At 44.6% G+C, this 25,553-nt stretch overlaps 1 protein-coding gene across 15 annotated transcripts in view; it reads right to left on the bottom strand.

The window, feature by feature from the left end:
- Positions 1–25,553, bottom strand: part of MYO9A (myosin IXA) — a 156,537-nt gene that overhangs the window by 59,379 nt on the left and 71,605 nt on the right. For all 15 annotated transcript variants that reach the window (XM_015872534.3, XM_085515949.1, XM_085515950.1 and 12 more), the window contains 2 exons: positions 9,967–10,083; positions 3,661–3,795 (listed from right to left, as the gene is read on the bottom strand). In XM_015872534.3, the coding sequence (XP_015728020.1) occupies positions 3,661–3,795; positions 9,967–10,083 (252 nt within the window). The remainder of the gene's footprint in view (positions 1–3,660; positions 3,796–9,966; positions 10,084–25,553) is intronic.

The following is a 25,553-nucleotide window of genomic DNA, read 5'->3' as shown; positions in this document are numbered from 1 at the left end:
GCCTTGAATGCCTGCAGGGATGGGGCATCCACAGCCTCCTTGGGCAACCTGTTTCAATGTGTAAAAGCCTATCTACCTCTAGAAACATTTGCGGAGCTCTGGATGACTGAGCAAACATTTTGCAGGACATGTTATCTTTATGAAATTAAGTTTTCCTATGTGAGCTGGCTGGGACATCAAGCTCACCAGGGACCATGCCAGAAAACAGACTTTGCTCGACACCTGAGCACAAGCCAGTTGACTGTGCTCCAAGACTCTTTTTATTTCAACCCCAGCTCCCCATCAATTTTTAACACAATAAAAGGATGTCCTTGAAATTGAAATTTGGCGAATAAATGAAGATTGCTGCAATGCAGAAAACAAGGCAGAACCTGAAGTGGGATGGCAGGTCATAGGATCTGTCAAACTTTGCAATGTATTGGCTGAAAACAGGAAGAGGAGGGTGGGGATGAGCCAAAACAACAAGAATCATAAGGCTGCCTATCCATCAGGACAACTGCCAAAACCCTGAAAAGCAGAGGAGAGCTGCTCCAAGACCAAAGGCTATGCGCATACCTTGCCTTACACTGGGTCATGACAACTGGAGGGATAAGACCACGCTTTCTGGAAGAGCTAACCAGACCTTCACTGTGCAAGGAGCTTGGGAAAGCAGAATCATCCTCCCAGCACCCAGAGCAGGCGTGGTAAGGACTGCAGGAGCACCTACCAGCAACAGGGCTACAGCCCCGCGTCCCATCTGACCCCATCTACCTGTCTTGTGGGACACACGGGAAGGAGAAAACTATCCCGGCTAAACGCTGCAGTGACATTCTTCATGCCTGTGAATCATTATCCTTCTGAACGCAAGCGTTTGCCTATACAAATCCACCAGGATTTATGAGACTAGGCTTCATCACCCAGTTAGCGTTGGCCTCTCTTGTACTCTTCCTTCATCTGCTCAAACACACTCCCATGCACCACAAATCATCACTGAGCCTTCCTCAGCTATCCAGGATGGGTGGTTTATAAAATAAAACATAGCAAAGTAACATTAGTAATTATCTTCATTCGAGGTAGAACTCCAACATAAACTTTTTTCTTTTTTGCCTTCTCCTGCTTTACTACAGTTTTCCTTACTCATGAGGTTGTCTTGAGGATAAGGAGCTGTGTGCTGCAGAGATCTTTGCATCTGCCTCAGCACACAACACCACAGCAGCTGTGTTTTTGGGAGGCACCAGGCTGCAGGCAGACAGACCATGGATGCTTTGGACGGCTGTTTGCAAACAGCTGGAAATAGCATTGTCTTTAGATAGAAAGGTTTTTTGTGAAGTGCATTAAATATACGAGGAATCATAGAGGATAAAAAAGAAAATAGAGTTAAAATAATCCTATGTCTGCGCTAGACCACTTGGTGGTAGCGACTCTGGTTTCCATAACATAAATAGTATGTCATAGCAACAATTACATCAGTGCTAAATGCCATTCTTGCACACAAATTCTGCTGTGACTTGTAGAAAATCCTTGGTGCCAACTTGACTTTGTCCTTCCTTCCAGAAGAAATTACCAAACAGCTCAGCAATGCTGTCTGCTGCTTTCCTGGGAATATGAGGAGTCCATCTCTGGAAGCAATGAACATCTGCAGACCACCAATAACCGCATTTGTTTCTCAGCATAGAAGACACCCAACAAGCTCACATAAGCACCAAATATCTCAGGCATTCGCCACTCAAAGTAATGCAATTATTTTGCTGCCCTGAAACACAATATGTTCTACCCAGTGTTCATCTGCAGACTGGTGATGATTATTAAAAAGAAGATTAGGCCAACTAGGAATGAAGGACATCCTTAATTTCCAAAATCTGCATATGCATCACCAGTTGTCTTCTCATCAGACAGAATCCCCCACTTACAGCGCTTAACTCCAAGGAGAACAAGAGAAAATGATTAAAATGTGCACGTCAATCAAGAGTTAGCATCTATAGGGTATTTATTTATCCTTGCAGAAAACAAAACACGAAGAGACGAGCGTATTCTGACTGGCTGAGGCTGCAAATGAATATTTTCTGCCTAGATGATGTGTTCAAGCATTAAGGATTGGAATGAGCACTTTGGAATCAGATGCCTCCAAAACTGCTCTTCTTATCCATACAGAAAACGTAGACTTGAATGACTTCATGCACTTGACAGGTTTATAGCTGCAGCCTAATTAGGTCATTGCTTATAAGCTGGCCCATGGAGAATTACAGCACATTCCTTCCATCAAACTGCTTGCATCAGGAGCTCTGACAGAACATCCCAGACCCAAGCAGGAGCTCTGACCTGCTGAGAAGTCTTAGTCCAGCACAGGAATCCCCTCTCAGATGACAACATCTCACTGAGGTGCCATCCTTCACCTCCAAAACCCCTCTATAAAGTCTATCACAGCATCTATTGAAAGGAGCATCAGAATACAAAGAACCAGTTACAAAACAGAAATAAAGCATTCAGTAGCTCTGCTTCATCTCCTTAATGCCAACAGCAAACAGAGGAGGGTCAAAGCACAGCAAACACCCTGCAGATGCTCCGCTCAGGGCTACACTGCTTATTTTTGCCTTTCTTTCATGCCCTCCCCTTTTCAGATCTCTCGCAGTACTTACCTTTGATAACAGGGAGGCCCAAACCAAAGCTATCGCAGTTTCTGGGCAGGGCCAGTTTAATGCTCTGATCTCAGCTGGACTCAGGCTGCAGAGTGCAGCTCATCAAGTACCAGCCCTACCGAAACTAATGATAAGGAGGATTCCATCAACCTCACACAAAGAAGGATTTCATAGAGGGAGGGCATGCAGACTGGCATTAAAAAAACAACTAAAAAAAAGGCATTTTGTAGGTCGAGACCATATTTAAATTTACCTTTAAATATATCTATATATTTTTAATTCTTTCATTGGCATCTACTGCCAGTCCTTGTCAAAGATGAGGCAACATGGAAGACAGACAGCCTTTAAAAAAGCCCAATTACACGTTGTGCATTCACAGTAAGACTTCAGCAGTTGTTGTGTCCCGCTTGTTATTACATAATATATGATGTTTGGCAAAGCCTCCTCCCACTCTGTGAAGAAACCGTGCCATTTTGTAGCATGTTAACTATTAAATTATAGCCTGTGCTTCTGCCATCTCTCTTACAGCACATTCATCGGAGGCCGGAAGGCAACACCCAATCTTAACAAACCTAAAACAAAGCTTAATGTTCAACCTTCCTAACATGCCTCTGCTATCACAAGTCACAAGGATCAAGCTGAACCTTCCAGAAAGGACTCAGAAAAATAACATATATGGTATTAAACGACCCAGCAGTGAGTCCAGAGAAATGCAAGACAGAAAACGTATGCTGATGAATCCTCAGAGCAATATTAAGGAGACAACAGTTCAGGTCTTGGTGACATGTGGGGATATTTGTGTTTCCAATACACAAGGGGCCTGGCAAGCAAGAGTTACTTCAGAACAGCATGTCTCTGGATTTTGTCTGATAGGCAGCAGTACGATAAGTAAGTAGTAATGAAAAATAGAAAGTAAATATGAATAAATCCAGGTACAATTTTTAACACAAAGGAATTAACGAGACAACTGAAGAACTCTGGGTCCACCAGTCCCACAAATCTAATCGTAAACTCATCATATTAGAGCAAATATTTACTGGCCCACCTGTTCCAGCTTAAAGATGTGTTGGTTGAAGTAGTGCTGTAAGCGCTCGTTGGCAAAGTTAATGCAGAACTGTTCAAAACTGTTGTTCTCATAGTCCTCAAACCCAAAAATATCAAGGACTCCAATGGATAAAGTCTGCAAGAAAAAGTGAGAACACAGATTAGCAAAGAAATACAAAGTGAGTGGATTTTTTCTATGCTGCGTACAATCAAAAGCAAACAGAATTAAATACACTTAATATTAAGGATTTCATTTTTACTGGGACTGTTAATATTATACCATCTGGAAGACTTCACCTACATCAGAGGGATGAAATGTAACTTCAGCTGCCTGGACAGATGGCCTTTCTCTAAATAAAAGTCCTCTCAGGGTATTTTGGCTATTTTTATTATTTATAGACAAACTGCCATCTTTGAAGAAACTCGAACCCAGCTCCAAGTTATTCTACTGGACCCAGTAGAGCTGTCTGGGGGGAAAACAAGGGCAGGGTTGGAAAAGAAGCCAGCATCACAAAAACAAAGCACTGAAACGCTCTTCGAAAGCAGATATAGGCACAACAAACTCAGTCCAGCTGTAAGCCTCCCAATGCAACACCTGCACAGCAGGAGGTGGAACAGAAATAATGTATAACAGTGAAGGAGAATACAGCAGGTCAGAAGTTGAATAGCATGGATACATAAATACGGACATAAAAACATCCCATAGTGAGAAGTGTGGCCCAGACTGACTGATTCTTGCAGTGGTGGGATGGTGTCTCCCACCTTCCACAAGGTAAAAAAGGCCTGAAGTAGGTGTCATTCTGGCTGCAGCAACCAAGCCAGTCCTGTCAAACAAGTAATTAATCATCAGCTATAAATAAAACTCAGCCTGTGCCCATCTAGCAAGTCTCTGGCCAGGATGCATGCACAAGGCACTCCACCAGCTCCGGCTTCCACATCTCATTAACATCCCACTTTACAAAGGGCTCTGTTCATAAATCCTGACTAATTACAACAGTATGAGAGGTAACAGCATTGGAACTACTCAAATGACCCAAAGCTCAGGGAAGGAGGAGAAAAACCTCTCTGCTCCACGCACAGGAACCCATGAGCTGCTGGGCACCACGTTTTAATTGCACCAGTCTTACAAGGATTTTATCAAACCACCTTCCTAAGTCTAGCACAACCCTGCTGCCAGAAACACAAACCAGATTACATAGGGTCTCTATGCTGCAGCTGGAACGTTTTTGTGTAACATGGCAGTAAAGGCTTCATTCTGTGCTCTGTCCATAGGTAGAGAGCAACCCAAACCTGAAGGAGCTGCAGCTGCTGTGAGCCTATAGTCAGCTATGTACAAGAGGAACTCTGGCTACACTGACAGTAATACAAGCAGAACAACAACCAAAAAAAGCACAGCAAGAGGTGCACCAAGTGCTGCCAGCCTGTTCTTCCAAAAGGTCATTGGCCTCTTTCTCCGATGTTTGGGTTTTCCTCTCTATTCCAGCACCAGATGGGCTATACCTGCTACAAGGACAACAGCTGAGTGCCCTTGGGCAGCTTCCCAACAGTCTGCATCACCTGGCAAGCCCTGAAGAACAGCCGTTGGATGGGAAGTGGAACTGGAAGTCCCTGGAGCAAGGACAGAGCCCAGCAGAGAAATTTCCCTATGCATCCCAATGATCTGCTCACAAACCCACTCATTAAACCCCAGACTGAGAGGTAAAAACCTTTGGTTTCATGGTTTTATTTTTGACATATTCATTAGCTATCAACCCATCCGCTTTATCTATGGGTTATATAAAGATGGTAACAGAAACACCAAAGAGTGACCATTCAGAAGCACCGTGTTGGCACTGCGAAGCCCCCTAGCAGGAGTGAATGCTTCAAACTAAACACACGCAGACTGCCACGACAGAACAAGACACAGCCGAGTACTTCCCCATTTCTAATACCAGCACATACTGTGCCAAAACCACCACTGAAATGCATTTTAATGGACCACAAAAGCCAGGCTCAGAGGCAAAAGGCACAGAGCTCCAAAATCTTAGCAGCTAACGAAAATCACTGCAGCTCTGTGAGATGAGCAGGGATAATAATTCTGCACATGGCATTTTTCAGCAGCTCCCCCTCCTCACTTCCATTGTGCCCAATTCCAGACCGCCTACAGAAAGCAAAATCTTGCAGTGTGCTTTTGGATGCACTCAACGAGGGCAGCGCCCCGTGGTTAATGAGGTCGTGTGCCTTCTGCTGGGGGAGGCGGCACCACAGAGATCCCGGAAGAAAGAGGTCAACGTGCTGGAGTTGGTCAGACTCTTAAGACAAGAAACTCAGATTTTTTATGCCTGTTTCTCTGCCTCCCGACCTGCTGGCCTTCAAAAACATCGCTGTACCTCTCACAGAAGAGTCATCTTGGCTTTGCCATCATAAAGCCACTCAAGACTTCTACCAGTAAAAAAATTACATCTGCTGAGTTATGCATAAGTGAAATGTTAAGCTGCATGCAATCTTGCTGACTTTAGGATGAAGTTTACAGCACAGTATGTACTGAAATTAATCAAGCATCAGCATTTAGAAATCTTCCATTCTTTGGTTTTTAATCCAGGCTTTGAATGAATGCCACCTGGAAACAAGAATGGATTACATTTCATGAACCCATGTCTATCTTATGTCTTAATGTTGTTCCTATATCCAAACCAATATTTAAAGACAAGCGTGCAGCAGTGACAAGCCAGCACACATGCCAGCCTGCTGCAGGACCAAACAAGTTATTAGTGCAGCATCTTTAGAATCATAGAATGGCCTGGATTGAAAAGGCCCACATTGCTCATCCAGCTCCAACCCCCTGCTATGTGCAGGGTCACCAACCAGCAGCCCAGGCTGCCCAGAGCCACATCCAGCCTGGCCTTGAATGCCTGCAGGGATGGGGCATCCACAGCCTCCTTGGGCAACCTGTTCAGTGCGTCACCACCCTCTGGGTGAAAAACTTCCTCCTAAGAGGAACCAACCTAAACCTCCCCTGTCTAAGTTTCAACCATTCCCCCTTGTCCTATCACTGTCCACCCTTGTAAACAGCCGTTGCCCCTCCTGTTTATACTCTCCTTTCAAGTACTGGAAGGCCACAATGAGGTCTCCCCAAGCTTTCTCTTCTTCAAGCTAAACAAGCCCAGTACCCTCAACCTTTCTTTATAGGAGAGGTGCCCCAGCCCTTTAGCAATCTGTTTTTTGTATTTAAAAGCATACATCTACAAAGATGTTGAAGTCTGTTGAGCTTCAGGCTAGGAATCACACAGTATTTGAGGAAAGAAGCGGCCTCGCACTTTCCTAAAATGCCACAGACATGAATCAGGGAGTTAAATGTCATGCAGGGGTCTTCGGGGCACTCAGCAAATGACAGCCTCAAAGCTTGCCTGCTCTGCAACTCCCACATCGCCAACAAATATCGGCTGTCAGAGCTGACTTATAACACCCCAATGCATGCTGGTGATGTCATCCCATCACTGAGGCACACTTTGGCAATCAGAAATGGGTTTGTTTCAGATTCTGGAGGGGAAAAAAAATGAAATGATATTCCAAACTGAGCCAGTGCTGTGAATATAAAAAACACCATCATCAATAAATCTAAAAGGATTATTCCAATCTCTATCACTACAACATCCACAGTGACGTCTGATACAAAGTGGGAGGTGGGAATTTGCTACAAATTCTGAAGCTGGGACATGAAGATGACAAACAGATGTGCATGAAGCCCAATGAAGTGTTCAGCAGTTCTTCCTCTCTTCCAGGTCAGATAGCCAAGAATTATCTTAGTTGACGAATTACATTATTTAGAGGTCATAAATTCACATTGACCATGACAAACACTTACAGAACACCTCTGTTAAAATAACTGGGTTTTTCAGCAGGAAAGGAAGATGTTTCACAAGAAACAAGTGAGAAAAGCTTAAAAACACCCTTGAAAGAAATTTCTTTCCTTCAAATATGATCTGCACTGTATCATCATTTTAAGGAACAAGACTTCTAGCAATCCCTAACCTAATTTAAGGAGGGGAAATTAAATAAAGGACTCTCTGAGGTTTAGTAATCGAGTTCTCACGAGGAGGAAACATCTCCGACCTCATTAATAAAGGTCAGATTTCAGACAGTTGTAGGGTATCACAAGACGAGCCATTATCAGAACAGAAACTAAAAGCTCAAGAGAGATGACCAGCAGAAATAGAGCAACTCACAGCAAAACCCACATACAGCAGCGCTGCTGGAAGTGTAAAACAGCTCCTATCAAATCACTATCCCTAACTCAGCTCAGAAACAACACGCTATGAATCCTGTCAGTGAGCGAGATAAGCCAAATCCCACTGTGCTTTCCCAAAATAACACACTGTACATTAACTACATACGGGTATCAAAGGTCTGATTTACATCTCCCAAATACTAGCTTAAAAAACAGTCACTGCCAAAGCCCTGAGCTACACAACCAGGGAGACTCTTAAGCAAGCCCCTGCAAAGCCCATGCAAGCTTAAATCAGGTGTTTCCATAGGACTGAAACCAGAATTTCCATGATGACAGTCATATCTACATTGTCACTTTTGCCACCAACTTTAGGCACAGGTCTCCTCTCAACTGCACTCTCAGTTATTCTAACTCTGCACAAGATTAACTGCCACAAAAGGCAGATCTCTGCCAAAAACCCACCACTTGACAGCCTTCCAAACCCTCAAAAACTGCGGGATTGTTTGAAAGTTTATCTTAAAAGTCAATTTAACACTGGTGACAAGCATGGGCTGGGACAAAGCCAGCGTCCTTGCTGCAGTGCAAGGGGTACATCACTCACTGCAAACCCAGGAGGCAGCAGCCTTTCAGGGAAAGGTGTAAGATTACATTTTGCTGCACAAAACCAGAGGTTAAGTGTGCATTTTTGGGGTGCAGGTACGTACCAGCATCCAAAGCAATGCTGCCATGTGAGCACTGACATCTTGCCTTCACTGAGAGCTCTATCCACAGGCTGGAGGTCTCATTTACTGCAGCCAAACCCCAGGAACACATTTGGGATCCTAATCCAGTGTTTTTCAGCCTGAGTCCTACCTGAGGCTGAGACCCAAGGTGTAAAATCTCACAGTTACCTACAGTTGTGCCCTGCTGTCACACACAGTGCTCAAGCAAGGGTCAGTGTCCTAGACTGATTCAGCCTGTAAATATTATGAAGCACACACTATTTTAAAAAATAAATCTGTAGTGGGTTATTTAAAAAATAAGCAGCATTTGAGATGCATCTCCTTGTGAAAAGGAGCCCATTGTTGTTGTTTCACCAAGAACACAACTGGCTTTTTTACTGACAGCTCAGACAAAACTTTGATGCCAAAAATGAGGTAAGGTGCTCTGTGCAGGCAGAAGGCCCACTAGATGTCACCTACTCTAACAAACTCAGCTTGTCAGTAGTGCCACCACCACCTACTTAGAACAATCTTTACACAAATGCCTTTATTTATAGCCTATAATCACGCTCCTCTAACCAACACAAGTATTTCTGTGCAGTTAACTATAAGAGCAGCTATGCTACAAAGCCACTGCGACTTTCTGCAGTCCCCCAATGTAATTCAAATGCAATGCTTAGCAATGCAATCAGCCTGTGGGTGAGCTGCAGGCACGTGCATGCGTGGCCATGTACCTCCTACACGTATGCATGGAGAGCAGCCAGGGGTCAGCCCTGCCCAGAGCATAGCACAGGCTCTGGGACACGGGCTCAGAGAGGATGTCCTGGATCACTGTGTGCAGCCCCTGCTATCGCAGGAAGCGTCCTGTAATCCCTGCCATCAGTTCTTTGGGAAGCCAATGAGGCACCGCACTGACTTCACTCTTCCCATCGCAGTGTCTTTCCAACCTCGCTCTCTCCCAGTCAGAGCTCTGTTATCCCCTTATCTCTTACCACAACAAGCTTTTCACTTTCTCAGAGTAACTTTACTGAACGACCTCATCAAAACATTCCCAAACAGTGGGATTTCCAGCTTTTCCCTCAAATACACACTGCCCCGTGGTCTTACATGAGGAGGAGGAAGGATTTGGCTCTGCTCCTGGAGGGGTGTGGGGCCAGGATTTTGGACTGAAGCAAACCTTTTCCCCAGCCACTTGGAGGATACATTACTGGAGGTGCTTCACTGTTCCTGGCTCAGCAAACACCACTTAAAATAACAAAAGTACTTGGTCTGAAATATTAACAGCAATGTTCCACAAGGAGAAGTTAACTTTATGTCAAGCAATTTAGGTAATGTTTTATCCCATGGTTACCCATTTTAAACCAGAAGTGTGCAGCCAAAAGAGCTGGCAAGGCATTACCTTGGTGCTTTCCTCCATATCCTTTGAGTTCAGGAGCGCGTGGTTAATTCTGAAAACTATCCAGTCAAAGAGGGCACTGTACAACGATTTAGCCATGGAGTTTCGCACAGTCACAGCCTGAAAGAAAAAAAGAAAAAGGAATTGGAAATGATTCATGCTCTGCACTGAAATGTGCTTCACCTCTTAAGCAGACGTGTCCAGCAGTCATATTTTGCCCTTGCTCAAGCTTCTGTCTGCTGTTCTAGTTTATGTTGCATGTGGCACTGGTCTCTGAGCCGCCAGGGGCTCAGAGCTGTCCCCACACTGCTCTGCTCAGCTGGGCCATAAGCTGTGCCCCCGGACTTTGGCTTGGCTTCCTGTGGTGCACTCAAGTGGATGATGCATGAGATCAAGCAATAAATCCCATGACCAAAAGCAAAAGGAAAAAATCTACATGGATTTAACCTCACTGAGGTCGCTGTGGAGTCTATTCGGAGGAAGGCAAGAGGAGGGTGGATACTGTGTGGCAACCAGCGAGTGATGGGGAAATGTGTGTTGAGGAGAGCAGTAAACCTGGCATTTCTTGCGACCAACATTGACAAAGAACACACACACAGGAGAACCAGCAGATGTATATCCACAATGCACCAGCTTTGCACAGGGCATTACACACCAAAACAGAAAGGAATGATTTGTACTTCAGGGCTACCTTTGCACATGATTCTTTGGTTTCTTACCTTGAGTTGTATTACACTGCACACACTGGTAACCCAAAGAACTTACAGTATCAGCAGCAACCATCAAGTTACACTTGGGTTGGTTTTGTAAGACAAAATAAGGAAGCAGACCGTGTGTTCATAGAGAACTATTTCAACAAAGCCTTGAACACCAGTTCAAACCTGTAACACACCACTGACTTTACATACAGCACATTCAGAGCCTCCTCACCAACGTTCCCACCAACATACATGAGCTGCATGATCCCATGGCACCAACCTGCAGCAAGAGTGAAGCTCACAGAGCATCATTTATCTCACCAAAAGCTCCCTCCTTCCCCCTGAATATTTTGGGATGACATCTCTGAATGAACCACTTCCACATGAAGCCAATGAAGAACGGTACTGTTTCCTCCATATGGTTACATATCTTATAATACACTGGGGTTTTTGCCCCCTTCTATAAGAGAGAGCTGCTCTCCCTGTTCTGCTCCAGACCCAGGAAACTCTGTGCAACAAACAGCCCTGATCTCCCATTTCCAATAGTTATTTTAAGACACAATGGCTGTATCTAAAGAGCTGGCAAAAGCAGTTTCACAAAGCATGAGAGGCAAGGGTTGTTTGCCTGCATGTACACATGGATCTCATTTGCAAACGTGACGACTCCTTATAAGTCCATTTCTTCTCTTGCAGCTGTGCCATCCTTTGGGCTCACTGCAAAGCAGGGAGCAAACCTTCACACCCTGCATGAGAATCATTACCAGACACCTACACAGGCATTATCTGCTGTACAGGACTCCAGTTCTCACTTTTTCCCCCACATCAATAAAGTATTCATACTTCCTTCCTTCATTCTTCAGATCTGCATGGTGATACTTAACAGATAAAGTCCTCCTGTGTCCAAAGTATACACTAAACTGCATCATGAGGGAATATTGCTCCTTATCAAATTTAAGAAGCTGTTGCAATTTCAAGGGCACACCATCCATCTTTCCCCAGAATGGCAGGGTTAGCCCACTTGGGAAACAACTCTTCCAGCTTTTCTCTCCTTCATTTGAGGCCCTCAGCCTGCACTCTCACCATGAAGATTGCTTAACATTTTCCCGGGTGTCTTAGCAGTGGAATTTGCTTCCTTCCCAAGCACTGGTGCCCAGATGTAACTGGTGGCAGCACTCTCATAATGAGGAAGCTTCACAGCTGCAACATTCATAGTTGGGTTTATTAGAAGAGGACATGAACACACATGACCTGCTGAAAACAAAACACAGCTCTTAACTCATGCCTATGCTACCTGGAGATGCCCTTTGAAATACATGGCATATATGACATATGTTCTGTGTCCAGGAAGACATTTTTAACTTCTCATGTATAACCAAATACCTCTACAATCACTACCTTGTGATTTCTCTTAGATTTTTAAGTTCCCTAAAAATCAAAGGCTTGCAGTAAACTCTCAGCTATGCGGTGACACATGGTAGCTCTGCAGTCTGCTCCACCACTTTCTTTGGTCTTTGCATTCAGCAAGGCAAGTCATCTCACAAAGTTCATGCAGGGATTGGTCCATCTCAAAACTCCAGCTCAGTATTTTCAAGCAGCTGTTGTCATCTCCAGCTTCTCATCTCCTGCTTGTCTCATTACGAGACCGCTCTGGCAGATCCCTGACATTGTGGCACTCATAACATTCTCTCACAAAGCAAAACAAAAATAGCTCATGCAATGCCAAAAAAATCTCCGTGGGATCAAAGCAAGCGCAACATCTTGTGCACACACGGAAATACAGCATACTGATTCAAAACCAAACAGATCAAACGCATTTTAACATAGTGATGCAGGAAATAAACTCAAGGCAAGGTTTTAATCAATAGGTTTCCTGCATTTAGGACTAGCAAGAATAGCTGATTAGAGGCACCGATGCTTAGATGTTAGAGATGACACTTGCTAGGGCTGGCCAACACGTGCTACACTATTTGGGTTTGCTCCTAAGATTGCATTGCCAAAGTAACTGGCCCATGACTTTTCATGATGGCCATTAGACTCGGGCTAACATAAAAACAGATGCACTTTTGGAAGCATCTTCTGCCAAAATGAACAAGGGGCAACAGGCTGAAAAACTGCAATCACTCTTTGAAGTGTTTTGGAGTGGAGACGTCAAGTCTTGGGAGCGCCAGCCTGTGTTTTGGAGATGGAGAAAGATATAATCTCAGAAAACCAGATTTGCTTAAATTAAAAGCCTCTGCAAAACACACTGGTAGACTGTCAGGTTAATTATTCAGATGACAAAGTCTCCTGACGTGTACAAGATGCCATATCTGCCACCTCCAGCACCATCGCTCCATGCCAGGCACTCACATCCCTACTGCCCTGCTCAGATGCAATGACTCAGAGCAAAAACCAGAAAAAGGCTGTGTGTGATGATGGACATGAGGGGTGGTATTTCAGCATACCCCTGTCTGCTAGGAGCTGCCCAAGCCTGCACAGTGGGCAGGACAGGAAGAGATCTACAAGAATTCAGGCTGTTAATAAATGCCAGAATAGGTTCTTTCACCTTGCTGCATGGTCAGGCACTGCAGCAGTTTACGTGCAGTTTAAGCCCTGTGTAAAGCATCCTTCTTACTTCCTAAAACCCTGGTTAAAATAGCAGCTCTTTGTTCACCCCACCACAGCTTTTGTTTAACAAAAGATTCCCAACTGGACTTGGTCCTGGAGCTCAATTCTGCAGCTCCTCTCTTTGAACCCAGTGCTGTATTTAAGGAAGGCACAGGCCATGGGGGCAGCACCAGCACTTGGGACACATCTATCCACGTGCAATCTAAAGGGAAATCTAATACTCCAAAGTACACCTGGAACCCAGCACAGACTGCCAGCAAAGCGGCCCATCATGCTGGAGCTGAGCTCACTCCACTCATTATTTATTTATAGGGCTGGGCACGTTTGTGCCCAGTGAACCCAAGGCAACCTTACCAACCATCACGCAATTTCATGCTGTCGACAGAGCCCAGAGAGAAGAGGAAGAGTTCCCATATCTCTAAGCCATGCCCTGCTTTGGGGTCTTCAGTTGCCCTGCAGAAACAGATGGCTTTGGGACACATGGCAGAGACACCCTTGTGCTGGCAGGCAGAGCCCTTGGTCACAGCACACCAAGGTTTGCTAATGTGTGAGGAAGCATGATCACAATTCTAGCAATATGTTTCTCATCAGACGCTCTCCTTGCCAAGCTGAGCATTTTGTGGAGCGCAGACCCCACCAACCCCACTGAGATCCAGAGTGAGACAAACCCAGAATCCTCTCCTCACCGACCTGTCCAAACCAAACAAACCACAGCCTGGATCCCTAACAGCAACTGGCCTTCAACATCCAACTTGAAACACTCTGACCCAAACAAAAACACAGCATAAAGGACTCTTGTAATCAGTATAAACACTTCCACCAACATTTGTGTTTAAAAAAGCCTGCACAAAATAAATAACCACTGCTGGGTGGTGCATCACTAGACATGGAGACTCCAAAAATTAGGAGATGGCAAAAGAAACAAAGCAAAGCTCATTGCTTTTTGCTGTTGCTTATGACCACTGGGTGATGGAAGTTTGGGTACAGACAGATTATTAAGGCCAGACTACATAGAATTATAAATATCTTAGATTTTAACACCTGTGTTTGCTCTAGAGGGATGCAGTCTTTCACTTACTCCATCACTGCTACCCAGCAAGCATAGAAAGCATTGCATGCTCCTGCAGAGGAACCCAGCGAGCATTTTGTGCAGGAAACGGTCACAGTAAGCAGCAAACTATCAATGCAGCTTTCAGGTTATTAATGGAAAAATGCTGTTTTTTCTGAGGGCAGTTACTGCTCAGATTCTCAGAAGTGAAATTAAAAAGCAGAACCAGAAAGCAAGTGTAAGCACCAAACTCAATCAAAGACCTGATGATGAAGAATAAAACCCCGCAGAGTTTAACAGTGGGCAACCCTTGTCCCACTTCTCCAGCATTAAGCAAACCTATGCAAATATGTTGTTGGTCAACACGATATTCAGAAATCAGCAATTCTGGGTCAACTTCATGTTATTACATCCTCTCTCCATTTTTCATCGGGGACAACACAGACGGGCGCGAGGTCAATGCGCCCACTGCAGAATTGCTGAGAGCCACCAGCACTTGAAAACAGGATGTTTAAAAGCCATTTCTCAGCAAAAATGTGGAAAATTCATTGTGTCTGAAAGAGGAGAAGTGTTAGAACTGAGCACGGTGTGTCCAGGTTCCTCCTGGCTTTTCTTACATTTCCTCGTGTGTGTTACTTACTCACACTGACCATAGTCAGCCCACAGGTTCTACAAATTCAAAATCACCACCTCATCCCGAAAAGTCTGTACTGCTAAATCTTGCTGTGAACTTCCCAATAAGAATCTCCAAAAACCAACTGGTTGAAATATGGACACTCTCAATATTACTGATGAACTCTCCCCTCCCAGTAAAGCAAAAAATCTTCCAGAGCTCATGGAGTTAAAAGCACACACGTGCATGTGTTTCCTGCCCTCTAGGAAGAAAACAAGCAGTGCTCACTCCCCTTTCAGACCAACATTATCAAATACAAAAGCAAGCAGAACAGTTCCAAGATGACAAGAAACGTCTCTTTGCAACGGATGTGACATTTAAAAGAGTTTATGCAGAAGATGATCAAGACATGAGATAATTCGTTCGGTAAATCCACTCCCCATAAAACACTTGACGTTTTCTGCCTGTGTGCAACAGACATGGAGATTCCTATTCTCTTCAGGAAATAAGATATGAATGCAGGAAGAGAGGAAATATCTTGTTCTTCCTCAGGGCCTTTGATAGACTTCCTATAATTTCTATACAAGGATGAAAGGTGACTCCAATGAAATATTCAGGGGGGGAAAGCAACACCAGGATCCTTCCTCTTCAGGAAATCCCTCCAAACTCCAATCTGCATACATATTCCTAGTGGTTCTATGGGGTTCTGTTTCCTTTCTCTTAATACATGGAATACATTTGCTGTGCATTACCCAAAGAATCAATCCCAGTTCTGCTCACAGCAAGCTAGCAGTAAGCCCCAGGAACCTGGGACAGAACATAAAAAACCCCTGTGATCTGCAGATCATACACACGACTAGATTTTTTGCTTTAACTCAATGTCTGTTTCAAAATCCTTATCAGCCATTCCCACTTTCCCCCATTTAATCTCCAAGGTGAAATTCAGCTTCATAATTATGCTCTTACTTATTCTAACATCAGTGCTTCATTCCAGAATGCCTAAGAGGAAAATAAAACACATTTTAATACCTACTGAATATTACTCTTGGTTTTTAACCAATGCTTCCTGCTGATAGTAATAGTAATAGTCTCGTGCAGGTTGGAAGGGACCTTAGAGATCATCAAGTCCAACCCCCGGGATTCGAGCCTCTGTGTTGCAGAGCGGCACTTCTACCACTTGCGCCACAGGGGATTCAAACACCCGGGCCCCAGTGTTGCAATGCAGCATTCCTACCACCTGTGCCTCCTTCAATAGCTGCTGTGGGCTTGAGCACTATACATGATCATAGAATGTCTTGGGTTGGAAAGGATCACTAACTCCAACCCCCCTGCTGGGCCGCCAACCTCCATATCTAATACCAGACCTGGCTGCCCAGGGCCCCATCCAGCCTGGCCTTGAACACCTCCAGGGACGGGGCATCCACAAGACCAGGTTGTGATAGATGTGAGATCTTTCCATTATCTCATAAATGGCAGAAGTGAATCACTTACAAGAAGTGGGAAAAGAACAGGACAAAAGCACATATATTTATCTTTGAGTGAAAGTACCTATTCAGAGTTATGCTGTGTGTTTGAACAAACGATGGAACAGATCAGTTTCTGCTCTTAAAGAAGCATACATATATTTTAACATTAGCAATGCTTAACCACTGGATATGGACGTGACTGAGACTAGAAGCAACAGAAACAAGAGCAATTCAGGCTTTCATAGTACACCTACTTTATATTTCCTAAAGGAGCCCAAAGAACAGGAGCAGAAGCCATGCGTTACTTGCCTGCTGCTCTGACCATCCAGCCCACGTGAGCACCTTAGTATCTGCAGCCAGTCTGAACTGCAAGAGCTCATAAAGCAGACGCTAAGCTTAGTTTCACTTAAACAAGGCTCAGAGGTGCCAGATCTAACCAGTAAGACCACTAGTGTGTATGCACGAAGCGCGTCAGTGCTGCAGGGATACTGCAATGCTAAAATTACCTTTTCATCTCTGATGCTGCTACTGCTCTGCTAGTGCTAGAAATTAAACGCTTGTAGGATGGATTTGGCTTATTTTGGCACTCACACAGACAGAGAGCTGCTGAGATAGCATTTACTAGGTCTGCTACTTCCATTCTGAACTGCAGTAGCAGACAAGGCAGGTTGAGCAGTGTAGCTGTAAGTGGGGATGGAGCAGAGAACAAGGCTGGTGGTGGAGGGCAGCAGCACAGCACATCAGCCTGGCTGCACGTCAGATGCCCTTTGCAGTTCAGTGAAACATGGACAGCATGTCATCACCCCTCTGGATTTGAAAAACAGATGCAAAAGCACTAAGCTACTGGAATTAGACAAGATCTACATTCCTCTTTTTGTCTGAATGCGGGTTTTGGTGACTAACTCTTCTCTGACATGGGGTGAGCCTATTGAGCAGGTCCACGTATGCACAGAAAATTCCGGTTCCCCACTGCTCCACTCACCTTCTATGTGTTACCTAAAGCACTGTGTGCCTGGTTTACATTCACAGCTTCATCCCACAATGAGAGATACATTAAGCAGCTTTTGTGCTCCCCCTGGACCACAGGACATAGGCTGAGACAGGCAGGCTTAGCTTTTATTTTTTTTATAAACAGAGGCTTAGCACCCAGAGGAAAGTACTCGTGCAGGATATCAGGCTCTAGTTTAATCCCTGTCTTGGCATCAAGGAGTATTATATCATACAGGGGCTGAGCAACTATGATGTAATTTTTCCATACCCATATTTTATCTTTGCATCATATTAAAACCCTGTCGTTCTCCAGCCTGCACCTCCTGAGAGACCTCAGATCATTAACGCACCGTGCTGGCTTGACTTTGGAAGAGATTCTTTATGATTTTTGTTTGCATTGATTAAGTATGAGAAAAGGCTTTAGACAAATGAGAGGAAGAATAGAAGGTATATGAAGTACCAAAAGGGAAAAGCTTGATCAGAAGCGTTTCAAACTTTCCTATAACGGTTCAATTTCATGTATCATTTCTACAAATATGCCTGTAAATAGCACATCCCCCCAAGCCCCCTAAGACCTGCACTACCACAAGGTCATTGCACTCATCATGCGTTAATCTGTTCAACCCTGCACCACCCTCTATCTCTACTATGTTCCCACTGAAACTGCCATTCCTGCGCTAACACGACTCCAAGGAATAACACAGCAGGCGTCAGAGCTCCTCTCCAACCCTCCCCTCCTCACTCATCCCCATCACCACGCACACATAAACAGGGAAAACCAAGTGGAAAATCTGAAACAAGAACAACAGCTCCTGTGGGTGTGAAGTGAATCCCAGCAGGTGGTAGGCAGGGCTTGGATGAGGACAGATGGAAGACCCATCATTCCCATCACCAACTGCTGCCCTTTATTTTTAGAGCTGTTTTGCATGCCCCCATCTTTAATGCTGTCATATTGAAGCTGGGTGTCTGTAATGTGCTACAGCCATGCTTGTCAGAAAAAGCACCCAGGATTACGCTTAGAACCAAACTAAATCAGCCGTGATATTTCAATGTTTTCCTCCATTTCTGTGCTCTGGAGCCACGTTGTTGTAAAGTCATCGTCCCAAAAAGATTTTAGCCAAAATCTTCAGCCTTCATGGGATCCATATCTGACTAAAAAGTACAAAAAGATCCTTCTTTCTGAAATAAATCTGCCAGAAAAACAAGTGTGCTGCTCTCACTTCTTCCCATGGACACAAGAAGAGATGTACTACCGAAGGGGCTCTCACTGTGGAAAGCTGCAGGCAGCTGAATTTGAAGGGAAAAGAAAACAAGAAGAGTTTCCTTCCACCTGCATTCACCCTGAACCTATTGAAACAAACAGCCAAGACCCCATTCAGATTACCAGGCCCTCTGCCCGTGTTTTCACACTGGAACTGGTACATAAATAAATCAACAGGTTACTCAGTGACACAAGAGTGGGGCGTGTGACCTGACCCCAGCAGGAATCCACAGGCTGCATTTAGGGAAATTTGCTCCCAAGTTCATGGGCACAACATACCTGTGTTCCTACTGCAGAGCACAACACGTGGCCAAAAATAGCACTCGAGCTGTTCACAGCCAAGTCCTGCCCTTCCCAAGCAAAACCACTCAGAGGAAAACTTGTTTTGCCAGTCCATGTTGTCTCACTGCAAGCTTTTTTTTGGCAGGCCTCCTCAATGGGAAAGGATTCCTCGTCACTCCTCAAACTGCTCCACCACGGAGCCGAGGGTTGTGCAGCACGTCCCACTGCACAGAGCTTATGCACCTCCCATCGAGTGTTTCTGGACAGCCATGAGCTGTCAAAAGTCAATTTGGATTTACTCAGACTGAGATTAAATAGAAAATCCCATACTCCAACCAATGGTAATAAATTACACGCTGTATGAGAAAAGCTGACTTGCAAATGAGTTGTTTCCATTCTTACAAAGCTCTTCACGTGATTTCAGACTGAATTTACTAAGGACTCTGAAACTGAAGTGTCTTTTCAATAACCAGATGTAATTAAAACAGCCTTTCAAAGAGCCTGGAATGAATTTGATGGTAGAAAGTGAACCTGGAGTGAAGAGGTTGACGGCAGGCAGAGAAAGTCGCCATTTCTCTTCCTAAAGATGCTTATTTTGATGACTACTCAATTCTTGAAAGCTGAGATTCTTTTTCTCAACAACTGTGCATACAAAATGCAAGGCAGTGAAGAGTGAAGGTAACAGCTTTTATGCATGACCTCTGGGTTCCCCTAATGACCAGATGTGCATCGTTACCATAGAGTTCCACAGCTTTGGGTAATTCCTGCAGAGAGGAGCTCCACTACTGCCACCTCTGCCACACACAACTTCAGGGCACACAAACCCAGGCAGATTAAAAACAAAGACCCAGCATGACCAGCTGCGTCTTCCTAGCAAAGGATGCTGCAAACTCAGGATGAAAAACAGCCCAGCAGTCCCAGAAAATGAGCTTCATCCAGTGAGCACCCTGCCACCAAGCACTGCTGCTCCTGGTATTCCGAAGGAAAAATAAAGAGATCCAGCCCCATTCAGTGATTTCTTTTGAAGCTCTGCATCAACAGTTCACCTTCATATCCTGAAGCAGAGACGCCTTCAGGTCTCTTAGAAGCTTTGTGGGATTTCTGGCTTATTCAAGTAATACTTTTCTGGAATTCTGAATACAGTCATCAATGTAGGAAGCCTTCAAAGGAATCCTGCTAAGCTCCTGAAGTTAATGACCTGTGGTGACAACGAGTCTCATAAGCTAATGGAGTCTGGTATAAGTAGGTGCTTCCAGCAGTTTTACATCTTTCTACTCTGCTGAGTGTTTTAATACTTCAAGACTGAGAGCATTCATCCCATTTTCTGCACACTATTATTCTGTCTCCTACCCCCTTCTTCTCCCCTATTATTTTCAGTCTGAGAGGTGTTCACAGTCAGCTGCAACTGTGATCTTTTCCTTTGTGGTTTTGTTTTATTTTCGCTTGATTTCTTTTATTACCTTAGATATTGTCATGCCATTTGTAAGCTTAGCCCTGAAACTCCATTGCTTTTCTCTTTATAATGATCTGAAAAAGGCATCAGACATTACCATGAGCACACGAGCCAATGAAACATCTCTCAGCTCTTTGCTGCGATGAAGTATTTTTTTCCCTCTTGTTAAGGCTTTGCTATCTTATGTCTCTGCCAATAAACTGTTACCTCACTGAAAATGAACTGTTCTCCCCTGGCTCAGCTCATCAACACAGAACAGTCTGAAATAAGCATTTTGGAGGAACCCTACTGGACTTTTACTGAACCAACTGGGCTATGGTAGGGGGACACAGAACCCGCAGCCCCTTTGACAGCCAGAGAATGCAGCTTCAGTGTTCAGCACTCTGTTTCCTTCCCCACAGAGCAGATTTTCAAGAGACCATTTCCATCAGCAAACCTGACCTAAAGCAATTCTTCTAAGACACCATCAGCTGATTTCACACAGACCTACAGCTGCATGTATTCACACAGAATAAAATGCATTGCATGAATAAATGCAGTGCAGGCATTGAGCGCATCATCATAGGATGGTTGCAGTGTGCTCTTATGGCCAAGTAACTGCCTGCACATAAGAGACACTGGCTAAATTGCAGGCACGTAGCCACTGAAGCAAAGAGATGACAGCACTCATATCCTATAGGAGCTTAGAAACAAAAAGTTCAAAATAACTCCTTGTTTTAGAGCAATAGCAGAAGTAGGGACACTTCAGGCTATGCAGAAGGACAGAAAAATGTCTGCACGCCAGGTTTTGCTATCAACATATACAGAAGCGATAACAAAAAGAAGAGAGGAAGCAGCACACCCTTCTTTTGATGTACTCCGCTGCTTCGGCCTGAAGGGCTGCCCTGGGACACACCACTCCAGCCTTCCTCTGGCTTTTAAGATAGTGATTTTCCACTGTGGATACACACAGACTGAGCTACACAACATTCACTGCGACACTCATCAAACAAGCAGCTCCTGACTGCTTTCCAGACTTGAAGGAATGGCACAATCAGGTTACTCACTGCCCAAGAAATTCTCTCACATCTTTCATTCCCCTCCTCTCGGCTGTCTTCACATCAGAATTCTTCAGGAAGTGTGAATTCCTTCATTAGCTCATCCTGAGGGATAAAACCTCTGGGTTGCAAACAGCTGAAAATTATAGAGGTCTGTTAAAACAAACCTTTCTGCAAAGTCACTGGCTTCAGGAATGCCAACAGAACCAAATGAATGGAATGCATCATGGAAAAAAAAAATCTGCTTTCTGGAAGGATCTAAAAAAGGATTTGCTAACAGATGTATTTACTTGGATAATGAGTTTCTTTCTTCATCTGATGAAGAACAGGGAAAAACACAGCAGCTCTGGTGAAAAACAAAGCAGGTGACAGACAGCAGCAGGATAAGCAGAACAAACAGGATGGAAATCAGGTGGGGATGGGCGATGTGCTGGATCCAGGGCTCAGCTCTGCTGCCGTGCACAAGGGAGCAAGCTGAACAATGCAAAGGTCAATTGGAGAGAGAAGCATCAGTTGAGATTGACTTCAGAGAGGTAAATGGTTATCTTAGGGTATACAATAACGGATGGGGAGAGCCCTGAAGTAAGCTGTGATGGAAAAAATAGGAATGTGCTGCTTTATTTAGACAGAAGGAGGAAGACAGATGTGGCCCAGAAAGGCAGTTCCTCGCCCAGATTAAGCTTAAGATGATGCTCAGATTACACAATAAAGATTTTGTTTGTTGTTAACAGCCCTGAAGCTGTCCACTGCTTGGATTAAAGTGCTCTGCTCCTGCCACCTTTCCTACCACACATCAGCCAAGCTGCTCAGCACTCAGTGTGCCTGGTGGTTGGTTTCATTTGGGTTCCTGAAATGCAGCCTACAAATCCTTTCTGACCTCTCAGGGAAGACTGCAAGAATGCGTGTAACAATAAAAGGTGGAGCTGAACAGTGCAGCAGCTCTCAGAAGATTCTTCTACCATTAAAATCCCATTTTTCTTTATCTCATTGACGTGCCTGTCATGGTTCACCTTCCAAGGTAGGAGAACACTGCTCCCATGGTCGAATCTTCTCCTTCCAAAGGGTCCTCACTGCTGCACTTTGTTTGCTCACTGAAGCAGAGCTGGCCCTGTTACCAGACAGCACTCACACTGCACACACACACAGTGATTCCTCTGGAAATCCATTAACTGCTGTTGGTTACCTTAATACACAGGCGTGCTCCTGACAAAGACACTCACTGCTGTTCTGGGCAATGAATCTTGACCTCTGAACACAACTGCAACCTTTCATGTCTGCGTAGCCTGAGTTTATCTGTAGCACAAAGCTTCTGAACCTCAGTGCTACACCAAATTACGCAGTCATTTCAAACACTGCATTAAAATACCATCCAGCTGCTATAAAGGGGAAAATGAGTGGTTCCAGGAGGCAACTCCATGGCAGACAAGCCAGTGTGGGTCTGAAGATAAGAGGCAGCTGCCAGAGGTAAATATAAGCATTATTTATGGCTGCAGCATCCTCACTCATTTGAATTTCAACAGCCATTTGAAATGCAGACTCAGTGTGTACAGGCAGCTCTCACACAGGGCACACAATCCCGCCCATGATTGCCATCAGAAAAAGAACTACAACTACAAAGCAGTGTTGATTTCTTACTTGTAATACCCTGAGGACAGGCACCCACTACAAATGAAGCAACGAGTTGCACACTGAGCTGGGAACTCTGTTCACAAGTGTCTGCTCCTGATTGCAGCCCTGATGGAGCTCATACTGCTAGCACACATCATCTGTCCACACAGGTGAAATAAGAGATTGCATTTTATGTACTTTACTATGTGTTGGGAAGAACTTGATGAGAGGAAGGCGACAGCACCAGCAGCTGCTGGAACACAGGAGGCAGTGCTCCCGCTGTTTGGCTGAGACTCACCTGCCTACTGGAGTTCTATAGTTGTATGTTAACCTGACTGAGACCACCTAAAGCCACCCATTGTACTGGAAGAAGCACAGAGCTTGACAAAGCCAGCATTGCTGCCCAACTGGAAAGCGGGACTCAACTCAGCAGCGTGAAGCCAACAAGAAGTGTTGTAATACAGAAGGACAATGTGAATAAGCACAAGCAGTTGCAGCTGTCATCCTCAACACCACAAGCTTCAGGCCGCTGGGATAATTTGTCATCACTCCTGCTGCTCAAGGACATTTTGCAATACCTTTTACCCAAGCACTGAGAGATGCCAGAATAAAGCATCTACTTTTACTTCAACTATTGCACTGATGAACAGATCTACGAGAAGAGTCCGATATAAATTTAGAACAATTATGAAGGAGAATGTTTCAAACAAAGAACTGCCAAGTGCTCAAACCACAGTTCCCAAAAAAAGCCCCAAACCACACGACAGTGTTTCTAATCAGCACGCACTGATTAGTGCAGCAAACAAGAATGCAGATGGAAAGGAATGCAGCATCACTACAAATCCAACATAGGCATTCTCTCTGTGTGCTTCTGGAGCTATGGTTCAGGAAAACTGAAGAGAAAAGACTTAACTTGGTGCAAAGAAGTCCAATCTCAGCTCTGATGCTTCCAAACCTCTAAAGAAAGGAAGGGCAGAAATTACCACAGCAGGACCATGAGGTTACGGACCTTGTAGCAGCCAGAGATCACACAGAGAGCATCTGCCATTTAACCTGAGCTATTTCCCATGCTGAGTTCCCATCCATCTATATTTCAGCACTGTTTGATGAATGAGGACAGCAAACGTCACCCCTGTGCAGAGATCCAAGAGAAGCAGTTCCTGCACCTGGAGGGGATGCAGGTTGGAACCTCCTCAAAGCTCAGGAACCCATTCAAAACTTAAGATCTCAAGGCTCTTTGTGTCTGAAAAGTACTTATTTCAGATTACAGCTCCTACTTGCAACTCCTCTTCAATAAGCAAAAGCCCATCAAGAACATGAAGTCTCGGGGGTGCTTTGTCCATAGAGCAGGCTCTCTCTTGCTCTGCTAAACAAACCCGCCACTGACAATCCACAGTGCTACCTGCACAGCCCCAAACTTCACTATTCCCACTCACAGTTTAGGCAACATGTTTAAGAAATGAGCTATGTAGGCCTGAGAACCCCTTTTTTAGCCTAACTTCTGCTCAGTTTTCACTCTTCTTTTAGTAACCAATGCACTGTCCAGACATCTGGGCACAGGCTGCGCGTATAAAATCACTCAAAGCTTTGCAAAGTCTCTTGGTAGATGCAAGCTGCTCTTCTTGATGGTGTAAAAGAACAAGTCTATGCCAAACTAAAGCTTTTACAATCCTTTTTAGAGAGCCACCGCAGCATGGCCTTTTCCAGACAAATTCCACTGAAACTTTTGGTCTATCAACAATCTATGAAAAAAGCATCAAGCATTTTAGCATCTGGAAAATCAAATAGCTGCTATACACATCATTCCCTTATCGAGAAGGGCAGCTATGAGCCGTGGTGGGGCAGTCGTGCCTGCAGACCCTTAAAACCTCCATTCCTTGGATTCAGCTGCAGTGCTCTTTTCACCTAAATATAACCAACCCACCACTTCCCTCCGTGGACCCCTGTCAAATAAAATCCAGCAGTCACATTCAAGGCCAGGCTGGATGTGGCTCTGGGCAGCCTGGTCTGGTGATTAGCAACCCTGCACATAGCAGAGGGGTTAAAACTAACACAGAACACACACACTTTTCTTGACTCAATTCACAGCTTCTTACAGAATGATTAGGTCATGGAGATTACATCAGAATGCATGATCGCACTGTGAGCCACCACAGTCTGATGCTCCGCTGGCTTCCCCCTCACCACACCCTGATTCTTCATTTCTTCTACCAGATATTGGTGACAAACCCCTACCAGTGAACACATCTGAGATCTACCAACAGTGATATCACCAGGAACATTTCAGAAAGCTTTTCAGCAATTCCCCCTCAGCCATCTTTGGTAGCAACAGGGAGATAAGACTGTTTAGACAGCTTAACATATTAGAAGGAACAGTTTAATCCAACCTGCCAAGTTTGGCAGTGAAGTGGTTGAAAGAGCAGCAGTGCACTTTGTTCCATCAGCACTGCTGCTGGGAAAAACGGTCCAGCAAAAAGGAAGGAATAGAAATGCTTTAAACTATTCTAGCAGTTTCCTCAGTCTGTGC

Source organism: Coturnix japonica, chromosome 14 (genome assembly GCF_054131305.1).
Source record: "Coturnix japonica strain WE chromosome 14, WE-NBRP24, whole genome shotgun sequence".
In the NCBI taxonomy this organism is placed as follows: Eukaryota; Metazoa; Chordata; class Aves; order Galliformes; family Phasianidae; genus Coturnix; species Coturnix japonica.
The sequence above is the reverse complement of the archived record's forward strand: the minus strand, read 5'-3'. Positions and strand labels throughout refer to the sequence as shown.